General features: G+C 44.2%; 1 protein-coding gene across 6 annotated transcripts in view; it reads left to right on the top strand.

Moving 5' to 3' along the window:
* Positions 1–12,451, top strand: part of CTTN (cortactin) — a 41,678-nt gene continuing 29,227 nt past the window's right edge. For 2 of the 6 annotated variants that reach the window (XM_045015202.1, XM_045015199.1), the window contains exons 1-2: positions 10,396–10,491; positions 10,934–11,007. In XM_045015202.1, coding sequence (XP_044871137.1) covers positions 10,396–10,491; positions 10,934–11,007 — 170 coding nt within the window. Of the gene's footprint in view, positions 142–9,197; positions 9,273–10,395; positions 10,492–10,933; positions 11,008–12,451 lie in introns of those variants that run through there. The other 4 variants (XM_045015201.1, XM_045015203.1, XM_045015200.1 and 1 more) reach the window with 4 other exon arrangements.

The raw sequence follows: 12,451 nt of genomic DNA, 5'->3' as shown, positions 1-12,451 counted from the left end.
CCCACCTCCTGACGTGTGATGAAAGAACAGGAAATGGGAGCCTGGGAGAAGCGGAAATTGCAGCAACAGCAGCAGCAGAGCTGGGAAGCACCAGCCAGCAGCTGCAGAAGCGGTGCAGTCAGGAAGTGAGCAGGGAACAAAGTAAGTGGCATGGGCGCAATTCCCTGGGCAGAAAGCTGGGGATGAGCATGAGACTGGCTCCATTTGCTTTCCCGTGTTCTCCCCTTTCCCCCGGGGGACGCTGCGGTTGCCTTCATCTCTGTGCCAGTTGTTTTGCTCTTCAGAGCCGTGGGTGTCAAAGGGAAGTCAGGCCACCCCCTGTGGGGGAGGGGAGGGCAGCCGACCCGGGATTGGTTCACCCTGTTAGCCCCAGTGAAGCGAGCGGGAGCTGGGCTTGGGCTTGGGCTTGCCCTGGCTTTAACTGGGGGTGTGGGCGGCTGTGGCTGCTGAAGGTGGTGGGGGTGAGAGGAGACTGTGCCCGAGTTGTATTTTCTCTTACGGGTTAATTCCTCCCGCCCCACGTTTTGATGACGGAGCTTCGGCTGCGTGTTGCGATCGGAGCGGGGACGGGGGGAGGCTTAGGGCGGGGGCAGGATACTAGTTGCCCCAGAGAGGTGTTAACTGTTTGGTCCACAGCAGCTGCCCCTCCCACCTCCCCGTCACGCACCGAGCAGCTACATGACTAACTTTCTTTGTTTTCTCTCTCCCCTTACCCCGTCCTCCTGAACGGTGGCTGCTTATCCAGGGCCTTCAGCTATTCCCCCCTCTCTCTGGGACATCCGAGAGAGAGAAAGTGTGTGTGTGTGAACTAGGCAGTTTGGGCTTTTCCCTGGGTCTCTCTTTCAGAGAGGTGGACGTGGACTTCTCTGGGATACTGGGTGGGTGAAGCAGAGAGCTTCATTCTTTCACTGGGTTTACCTGTTTGAAATTGGGGGCAAGGCTGTTGCTCGTTGTTTCCACTCTGCCTGGGAGGCTTGTGGTAGCCATGTCCCTGTTACTGTCTAAAAGCCAGTCAACTCCTACTGAATCTGGGATTAAATGCAGATGGGTGTGATTGACTCCAGGGCCGACAGCAGCTGTCTCGGTACAAGACTTCTGGAGGGAATGGGGTGTCTCTGTAATCAGACACAAGGAACAAAGCATCATTAAGCGCAGCTGACTCCTAAATAGTTTTCCTTTGGAAGGAGTCACTATCATCTGGAATTAATTTTAAGTCTGGTTTTTAACATGGCCTCTGGTGATGAAAGATTCTTCATGTGTCTCACTCATGGGTTATTTTTGTGTGTGAAAATCTCATTCATCCAAACTGTCAGAGCTTGATAGCCCTGCAGGCCTGACAATCTTTCAATGTCTATCTGGAGTAAAAAACTGGTTATATCCTGAAGGGGACAATAAATAATTAGTGCAAGACACTTCTTTTTCATTGGCTTTCTTGGTGCTTTCCAGTAGAACTTCCACAACAGGGTACTGTAATGGATTTGGAGCTACTCAGTAATATGCGTAGATATTGTATGTCAACCTTGTTATTTGGATGCTTACTGTGTGACTATATTGGATTACCTCAGTAAAGAGCTGTCTGAGGAAATAGGTAGGTAGAATACTGAATGAAGGTAGGCACTTCTCAGCAAACAGAAGTTGTTAAGGGACAGTGCCAGAACGGCTAGCTTTGATTATTTTTGTCTCCCCCAATCTACGAAACTGGTTTTGACCAGATGGGTTGAGAACACCGATTAGAACAGAGAAGCTGTAGCAGGATTGAAAAGGGATCCTCTCTCAAGAGAGAGCCAATAGTTAAACTGTTCAAGGGAACCAGATCGAGACACACAATTGCTCCTGGTTGTGCCTGGAGACTTTATGCCTTTCTAGGTTACCATCAGAGGGTGGTAAGCTGGATGTGCATAGCCTGTCATTTTAAAATCCTGTTTTTCTTCTAATGCTTTGGTCTGTTTTGAAGAAAGCTGTGTGATCACTGGTCAGACTTCCAAAGGTGCCTGCACTCAGTTGGGCCTGCAGGTTAAAAATGGTGTATACACATATGCCTCAGTTTCCCAGATTGGTGTGGAAGAATTGCAAAATTCCTCTTGAGATAGGCCTCCTGCCTTTGCCTAACATCTGAATGAGTACACCCTGAGAGATTATAAAGGGAAAAGAGGTGCAGTTAGCCCTTTCACTGTGACAGGTACCCATACATTATTTTGACTTCAACAAGCATCTCTAGATATAGCATTGCTGACAGAGTTAATTGACTGGCACCTCCCTCTTGTTCAGGGAGCCTGTTCTTAGCCCCTTGTGGGAGAAGGGAGCTTGAATTCATCTACCTCCAAATATGCTCTGTGGAAAACTCTGTGGCTGCTGATTCGTCAATGTGATAAAGGACAGAAGTGGCCTGATAAATCAAAAGCATATATTTAGCCTCTGAGTGTTTTTAACTGCAGTTCCCTTTTTCCAGAAATTTGACCGTATGAGTCAATGACTCCTGGATACAGTATGGATCATGTTTCTCTGTAGTCTAGTTTGAAAGAGATCTGCCAGAGCAGCAACTACTGAGGAAACCTATTATGGTGGGGCTGAAAATTATATCCAGTAGGAAATGAGAAAACTTACTTGATTTTTATTATAATTGCTATATCTTTGTGCCCTTTATAGTTACCCTAACAGAACTCTGGTTGGGGGAGAGGATGGACATTTATTTGTTGTTATAATGTAGTCTCTGACCAGGATTTTTTTAAAATACTGTTTATAAAAAGTCCTTCAGCTTCCAGTCTTTCTTGATTACCACTTTTAACAAGGTTGAGGAGGAAACAAATATATTCAGAGTTAGGCTTGGATATTGCTAAACTTAGAATTGCTATTATCTTGTAACTTGTAGGCTGCAGTGCAAACACTGAACAATCATGTGGAGGATCAGTGCTTCAGTGGGGTGTGTTTGGGTTAAGAAAGCAAGAATTGGATCCTTGAAGGGACTTAAGCATTGTAACAGTGAGCATCACAGCACTTAACATTAGGTGCCTTGAAAATCCAGGAACAACACTGCGAGCCACAAAGCCAAGTAAGGCACCTAAGCTCCCTACACAGTGAAGGGGGAGAAATAGGTGCCTAATAATGTAATTCACAAAAGCTAGTGTGTTTGGTGGGGAGCTGCCTAATATAGCCAATGGAAAATGCTGACCAGAGGGGTCAGTGCTAAGCCCCCACGCTTCTCACAGAGCTAAGTACCTAAGTCCAGGCTGCAGGGAGGGGCCTACCTGTGCATGACAATCCATGAATGGATACCCCCTCCTGGAGTCAGATGGCTTAGGTGCCTAAGGTGTTTCTTGTGGAGAATGAGTTAGGCACCTGCCTCGCGTCCAGCTAAATGGCTTGAAGAGGAAGTGGTGTGGTGCCCATCTTCTAATTTTTAGCCTAGTGATTAGAGTACTCATCTTGGAGACCCAGGTTCACTCCCTGCCCCCTACCCGGCTTCCAGAGAGGGAGAAAGAATATCTCTCTCCTGTTGAAGCAGTTCCGCTGTGGATAAATAATGAAAAAGTGGTTGGAGCATGGGGGTTGAACCCAGGGTCTCTCCTCTCTCAGGTGAGCACCCTAACCACTGGACTACAAAGTTACTCATATTCTTTCTCTCTAGCTCAATGAGAACAATCATCATGAGAGACTGAGGGAGCCCTACATCAGAATATCTCATCATTCAGTGGCTAGCACATGTTCCTGAGAGGTAGGAGACCCCTGTTCAAATACTTTCTCCTGCTCTGATATCAAAAGGAGAATTGAATCTGGGTCTCCCACATCCCAGGGGAGTGTTCTAACAACTGGACTAAAAGTTATAAGGTCCTACTCAATTTTGAATGGGACCCAAACTGGCAAGCTCCCTCTGGACACACCTGTTGTAGTGGGCCCTTGCACACAACTTAGGTGGCCTGTCTTCCCTGGTTCGTGAATTGGTATAGGGGTTAGATGAAAGATAGGTGGCCGGATGCCTAGAGGTTGTGCGCTGTTGCCTGAGGCAGAAACATAGGGATCAAGTGAGTTTAGGTGCCTATACAGTTCGGTGGGAGTTTTGTGGATTGCATGGACGTAGGTGCCTAAAACAGGGACTGAGGTGCCTGAGTCTGGGGTTTAGGCACCAAACTACTTTTGTGGATCCCTCCCAAAGTGACTGACAGAAATGGAAGTATTGTGTAATCGCATGTAAAAGCACATACTTGGAACATTTGTGTGTGTGTGTGTGTATATATATATATATATATATATATATATAATATATATAGCTGGCACTGCCTGCAGAAGCCCTCCTGTCAATATAACACTGTTTATACTGAGGGTTAGGTCGATGTAACTACGTCGCACAGGGGTGTGGAAAATCCAACGTAAGACCAACCATCAGTCTTTCTAGCAGAATAGAAGCAATTATGTCCTAAGCTTACAATCAAACAACATCAGACAGTGCAGTCCAACACAAACACCAAGTTGAGGTTCAGTGTTAAAATGGTTGACACTCAAAAATATGTGTGGCTAAAAGAGTTGTTTTCCATGAAGACTGGCAGATTTTAAAGGTTAGGGAATTTCTGGTATATGGATAGCATGGAAGAAGGCACAACGTTGAGTGGGAGAATATACTAAAGATAAGGGCATAAATGCAGAAAACATAGTATTTAAATTAAAAAAACTTGAAAATATTGAATTTTAGAGAGTGAGTGGTTTAACTAATGTTTTCTCCTTAATTTTCATAGAAACTGGAAATTGAGGTATGTTAGGTTATCATGCCTTTGTCGTCTTCACTCCTATTCTTTTTAAGGCCTCCCTATAGATTACTCCATAGTTTTCTACCTCAGGGCTGGTCTGCATTTACAGTGCTGCTGTGCGGCAGCTGCACCACTGTAGTGCTTAGTGAAGACACTACCTACACCTAGCCCTGGTCTACATTACGAGTTTAGGTTGAATTTAGCAGCGTTAGATTGATTTAACCCTGCACCCGTCCACATGACGAAGCTGTTACTTTCGACTTAAAGGGCTGTTAAAATCTATTTCTGTACTCCTCCCCCGACGAGGGGATTAGCGCTGAAATCGACCTTGCTGGGTCGAATTTGGGGTAGTGTGGCTGCAGTTTGACGGTATTGGCTTCCGGGAGCTATCCCAGAATGCTCCATTGTGACCGCTCTGGACAGCACTCTCAACTCAGATGCACTGGCCAGGTAGATAGGAAAAGGTTCGCGAACTTTTGAATCTCATTTCCTGTTTGGGCAGCGTGGCAAGGTGCAGGTGAGCGCAGATCTCATCAGCAGAGGTGACCATGATGGAGTCCCAGAATCTCAAAAGAGCCCCAGCATGGACCAAACGGGAAGTACGGGATCTGCTCGCCATATGGGGAGACGAATCCGTGGCTATCAGAACTCCGTTCAAAAAGTCGAAATGCCCAAACATTTGAAAAAAATCTCAAAGGGCATGAAGGACAGAGGCTATAACAGGGACCTGCAGCAGTGCCGCATGAAACTTAAGGAGCTAAGGCAAGCCTACCAAAAAACCAGAGAGGCAAAGAGCCGCTCCAGGTCAGAGCCCCAGACATGCTGCTTCTATGATGAGCTGCATGCCATGCTAGAGGATGCAGCCACCACTACCCCAACCCTGTGCTTTGACTCCATCAATGGAGTAGCACGCAACAGGGATACGGGTTTTGGGGACGAGGAAGATAGTTCACAGGAAGGAAGCGGAGAAACCGTTTTCCCTGACAGCCAGGAACTGTTTCTCACCCTGGATCTGGAGTCAGTACCCCCTGAACCCACCCAAGGCTGCCTCCCGGGCCCGCCAGGCGGAGAAGGGACCTCTGGTGAGTGTACCTTTGTAAATATTATACATGGTTTAAAAGCAAGCATGTTTAATGATTAATTTGCCCTGGCATTCGCGGCCAGTACAGCTACTGGAAAAGTCTGTTAATGTGTCTGGGGATGGAGCGGAAATCCTCCAGGGACATCTCCATAAAGCTCTCCTGCAGATACTGCCAAAGCCTTTGCAAAAGGTTTCTGGGGAGGGCAGCCTTATTCTGTCCTCCATGGTAGGACACTTTACCATGCCAGGCCAGTATCACGTAGACTGGAATCATTGCATAACAAAGCATGGCAGCGTATGGTCCCGGTATTTGCTGGCGTTCAAACAACATCCGTTCTGTATCTCTCTGTGTTATCCTCAGGAGAATATCATTCCCGGTCACCTGGTTGAAATGGGGTGATTTTTTTAAGGGGACATTCAGAGGTGCCCATTCCTGCTGGGCTGTTTGCCTGTGGCTGAACAGAAATGTTCCCCGCTGTTAGCCACGCAGTGGGGGGCGGGGTGAAGCAATCATCCCAGAGAATTGAGTAGGGGGGAGGGAGGGAGAGTTGGGGTTTGTGCTGCATGTTAACCCGAAAACCACAGCACCTCCTCCTTTTAAATGGCCAACCCATTTTAAATGGCCAACCCAATGGCTGCTTGGTATGGGAAATGAGGGCACTGTTGTTTGAAACCATTCACACATGTTATGAAGGTTAAAGAAGCCAAAGACTGTCTTACCATGGCTGCCTTCAAGCCAAATTCTGTTGCCCGGCCCTGCATGAAAGATCTTTCACACCAAACCGGCATACCCTCAATAAGAGGCAAAATGCGACCTTGTACCGAAAGCACATGTGCTATGTAATGTTAACAGCAGGGTTTACCGTGAACGAGTCTACCCATTGTTCTCTAAAACGTCTTTTTAACTACCACGCTCCCTTTTTCCCCCCTCCACCAGCTGCGAATATTTCAACGCTCACGCTATCTTCCCCTTCCCAGAGGCTAGCGAGGATTAGAATAGGAAAAAAATGCACTCGCGATGAAATGTTCTCTGAGCTCATGCAGTCTTCCCACACTGAAAGAGCCCAGCAGAATGCGTGGAGGCGGACAGTGTCAGAGTCCAGAAAAGCACAGTATGAATGCAAGTACAGGTGGCGGGCTGAAGATAGGTGGCATCAGCTTGGTGACAGAAGGCAAGAGGCAATCTGAGGCTACTGGAGGAACAAACTGATATGCTCTAGCGTATCGTTGAGGTTCAGGAAAGGCAGCTTGAGCACAGACCCCCGCTACAGCTCCTGTGTAACCAACTGCCCTCCTCCCCAAGTTCCATAGCCTCCTCACCCAGATGCCCAAGAACGCGGTGAGGGGGCCTCCGGGCACCCAACCACTCCACCCCAGAGGACTGCCCAAGCAACAGAAAGCTGGCATTCAATAAGTTTTAAAGTGTAGTGTGGCCTTGTCCTTCCCTCCTCCCCCACCCCTCCTGGGCTACCTTGGCAGTTATCCCCCTATTTGTGTGATAAATTAATAAAGAATGCATGAATGTGAAGCAACAATGACTTTACTGCCCCTGCAAGCGGTGATCGAAGTGGGGAGGGGAGGGTAGTTAGCTTACAGGGCAGTAGAGTGAACCGGGATGGGGGTTCATCAAGGAGAAACAAACAGAACTTTCATACTGTAGCCTGGCCAGTCATGAAACTGTTTTTCAAAGCTTCTCTGATGCGCACCGCCCTCTTGTACTCTGCTAACCGCCCTGTGTGTAATCAGCGGCCAGGGGATTTGCCTCAACCTCCCACCCCACCATAAAAGTCTCCCTCTTACTCTCACAGATATTGTGGAGCACACAGCAAGCGGTAATAACAGTGAATCAGTAAACTGTGCCAGCGTGCTTTTAAACGTCCAGAAGGCACATTCTACCACCATTCTGCACTTGTTCAGCCTACAGTTGAACAGCTCCTGACTACTGTCCAGGCTGCCTGTGTACGGCTTCATGAGCCATGGCATTAAGGGGTAGGCTGGGTCCCCAAGGATAACTATAGGCATTTCAACATCCCCAAGAGTTATTTTCTGATCTGCGAAGAAAGTCCCTTGCTGCAGCTTTTGAAACAGACCAGAGTTCCTGAAGATGCGAGTGTCATGTATCTTTCCTGGCCATCCCACATTGATGTTGGTGAAACGTCCCTTGTGATCCACCAGTGCTTGCAGCACCATTGAAAAGTACCCCTTTTGGTTTATGTACTCACTGGCTTGGTGCTCCGGTGCCAAGATAGGGATATGGGTTCCGTCTGTCGCCCCACCACAGTTAGGGAATCCCATTGCAGCAAAGCCATACACTATGACCTGCACATTTCCCAGAGTCACTACCCTTGATATCAGCAGCTCTTTGATTGCCTTGGCTACTTGGATCACAGCAGCCCCCACAGTAGATTTGCCCACTCCAAATTGATGCCCGACTGACCAGTAGCTGTCTGGCGTTACAAGCTTCCACAGGGCTATCGCCACTCGCTGGTGAACTATGAGGGCTGCTCTCATCTTGGTCCATGAAATGGTCCATGAATATAAAGCGGAAACCCACGGATTTGCAGGGCTCTAGCTATGTCAACAGTAGAAGCCTTCCTATCCACATAGCACTGTCTACACCAGGGGTTAGGTCAGTATAACTACATCGCTTGGGTGTGGAAAATCCAATATAAGTTTATAGTGTAGACCAAGCCTTAGTTTTTCTAGCAACTCAAGTTCCATTACCCATTGCTCAGTGTTCTTACTGTTGCTGCTACTCCTGGAATCTCCAGAATATTTCCTCTCCCTCCTTGGACCTTGTACTATGCCAATACTTGCAGATGGTTATGTGTGTTAGTGACTGTACAGGTAGGCTATAATTAACCTTTCCTATGCATTTTCTTAGCTATGACTGATCACTTATTATTTATATGTACTCCAGCTTTGTCTAGAGACCTCATTCAACATCAGGACCCCATCGTGCTATGCATCATATATAAGGAATAGTCTGTGACCCAAAGAATCTACACTCTGTTCTTTTCCTCATCTGCCTTGTCTATTTAAAGAAATATTAGTATAGTTAAAACTATGAAATAATGAAGACCTGCAATCTGTTGCATCCTATTATTTGGATCTGATCCTGATCATGTGTGGAACTCACACTTGACTTCAATAGGAGCTCTATATCCAGAGGATTTACAGGTTCAGGACCTTACCAAAGTTCACATCATAACATATTTGTAATCTAGAAACCCCAGCTCCATTATGGTAGGTACTGTACAAGTGTGTAACAAACACAATCCCTGGCCTGAAGCACTACAACTTGATTATTTCTGGATTCGAATGGTCCGCTTTCCTCTGGATTGTACCTGAGGGGAAACTTGCCTTTTCTTTTCCAGATTGTGTTTGTATGTGAAATATTGCACCACAAGTGACAATCATTTATAAACAATTTCTTAATTCGAAAATAAAAGGTATGTATAGTAAGACAGAATGATAGAATATTAATGAACTTTACCCTTGTGCACTAGTGGAGGAAAAGCAACTTCCTCCAAATCATGTGAAATAAACAATTTCAGAGTTAAAATATATTTCCCAATCATATATTTTTTTGTTGAAATCCTAAAACAACTCACTGTTAGTAGCAGCATCTATGCTGAACCAGATTTTCAAAAATGACTAATGATTTAGGTGTCCTAACTTCGGGGTTCCCAACTTGATATGCGGCAAAAGGATCTGATTTTTCAGAAAGTGCTGAGCACCTTCTCTCTGAAAATCAGGTTCCCTGACAGTGTCTCAAATTGGACACCCAAAATTAAATCTTCATAAAAAGACAAGAAAGCTCCCACTTCCTGATCCCAATACTTTCTTCCTTCTGCTTTATACTGAAATATTATGCAAACAGAGCATTAATATAAGATATGTACATATTTTTAATCAATGAATATCTTTTAAAATGTAGTCTGTGTACTATTATTGGATGCAAGTGGACAAATGCCTTCTAAATCAAAATGGTATTCAAACATTTTAAATTGTTCAGATTATTTTCATAATACTTGAATCTCATTAATGTAAAACATGAAAGAAACCTACAGAATATAGCATTTAGCAATTTCTGTGCTCATCATTACTAAAGGCTAGAAAAAGTTACTTTTAAGACTAAGTACACATTTAGTATCTGAGTGTTAATGTCTTTTTTTTGTGAAGCAAACTTTTAATTAGAAGACCTATTTAAACAGAGTTCATCACTGGTAGTGGTTTATCACATGTTACTAATAAAAGAAGCAAGCACACACATGTTGACTCTTACCAGAAGGAACTTCCTCATTCTCTTTGAAAGAATGCCAATGATTATTTATGGCCTTTTTATAATGCCAATAGAAAAAAACACAGGGAGTTATCTGTCTGGTTTGCAAATGCAACTGGACAATTGATATTATTAGTAACCACATCTGCTGTAACTGCCAATATTACAAATGTTGTCTAGTTAAATAATTTACTTCTAGCATATTCGGAATATTGGACTAGTCCTTAATCAATCCAGTCATAATGTGAAATTAATTTAAATGCAACTCCAGTGTGACAGTACTTCATTTGATGGTGTTTCAGATGTGGAAGGCTACTGCAGGTCACGCCATTTCTGTCAACCAGAGTGATGGAGCTGATGACTGGGAGACAGATCCTGATTTTGAGGTATGGTTCCCAAACTTTATTATTTAAGTACTGATGATGCTATATAGGGAAGATAGTTCCTGCTCTGAAGAGCTACATCTAAGCAAAATATGCAGAGTAGATGTACAGGCTGCCAAATATTTCCCAAGAGAATAACTAGGATCCTTTTATGTGTGTGTGATTGATTAAATTGCTTTATTTAGCTGGGCACTGAAGGAAAAAGAGAACGGTTTAAATGAAGACCTTGTAATGATTTTGAACTGGGAGTATGTTCTATGCATTGGCGATGACAGAAAAGAAGGGAGGTGATTGTAGTAGAAACAGGTGAATGGGGCAGTGAGGTTGTTAACTAATCTTTCTAGTTTTAGTGGCATGAGAGAACCTTAAGGCCTTCAAAGTGCTGAAACTCTGAAATCTTGGGTTAAAGTCTAATAATTTTTAACTTATTACATGTCTTTGACAGAATGATGTGAGTGAGAAAGAACAGCGCTGGGGTGCTAAAACTGTGCAAGGATCTGGACATCAAGAACACATCAAGTAAATTAGCTCTTCTTCTTGATTCCTTTGTGTCTGTTAATGTAGGCAATTTTTGATAAGTTCAGATCCTTAGTAACTTACGTCCTGATGGATAAAATATAAGAGGCTCTCTATAGAGCATTGGTTACACAAATCCTTTCCAAAGTAGCTAGTCCTTTATGGCTGCCAGCATCTCTAGTTGTAAAATAAAATAAGAATTGATGTTATAGTGTTTTCTTCACTGGAAACATGATTCTTCTTGCCTCCTTTGTGTAAGCAGGCACTTACAAAGTTTTGCTCTCTGGCTACAGGTTTTACAACTGCTCTTTGTAATATTCACAATTACACACTGGTGCTCAGCTGTGCTCAGGTGAAAAGATGTATATCACCATATGATGTACATTTTTGAGGCAGGTGGTACGCACATCTCCATTTCCTTGGGATAGATTTAGGCCCTATATTCCTAGAATTAACTTAAAAAATGGTCGGCCTACCTTCTAAAAATTCTGGGATGCCAGAATATATTGTAACAATATTTTAGCCTCTATCAGAAAGGAAAATGCATGTGTCACAATGGACCATCAGCTCGTGAGCTTGTTTAAATGGTAAGGTGCCTTTACAACCAAATTCTCAATCTCGTACTTCCTAACAAGGCATGCTTGAAATTTTAGTCTCAAAACTGACTTCTACATTTGAAAGCTAAAGAGTGTTCTAGCTCTTCCTTCTATCTTACATATTCATAGGGCACTAGTCACTGTAGTATATAGGTGCCCATTTTTTGCTGAAGGAGTAAAAGGTCACAAATGCTGAAAATAGGGAACTACTGAAGTATGACATTTTTAATAGTTACATGGCCTACTTTGAGCAGAAAACATCTGCTCAATGTGCAGCAGTAGTGAAAAAAGCTAACAATGTTAGGAACCATTAGGAAAGAGATATTTTCTATTTTATTATCTATTGTAATTCCACTATATAAATACATGCTATGCCCACATGTTGAATGCTCCGTGCAGTTCTGGTTGCCTCACCTCAAAAAAATTGGAATTGGAAAAGGTACAGAGAAGGACAACAAAAGTGGGGAATGGAACAGCTTCCATGTGAGGAGAGAATAAAAAGACTGGGACCATTCAGCTTGGAAAAGAGATGACTAAGGAGGGGGTGGTATGATAGGGGATCTATACAATCATGAATGCTGTGGAGAAAGTGAATAAGGAAGTGTTACCCCTTCACATACCACAAGAACCACTGGTCACCGAATTAAATTCATAGGCAGCAGGTTTAAAACAAACAAAAGGAAATACACCTTCATAAAATGCACAGTCAGCTTGTGGAACTTGTTGCTGGGGATATTGTGAATGCCAGAACTATAACTATTAGCTAAGGAAAGGGATGCAACCTCATGGTCTGGGTGTCCTAAGCCTCTAACTGGCAAGCTGGAAGTGGACAACAGGGGATGGATCACTTG

Source organism: Mauremys mutica, chromosome 4, assembly GCF_020497125.1.
Source record: "Mauremys mutica isolate MM-2020 ecotype Southern chromosome 4, ASM2049712v1, whole genome shotgun sequence".
Taxonomy (NCBI): domain Eukaryota; kingdom Metazoa; phylum Chordata; order Testudines; family Geoemydidae; genus Mauremys; species Mauremys mutica.
Note: the sequence above shows the minus strand (reverse complement) of the source record. Positions and strands in the feature narration are given on the sequence as shown.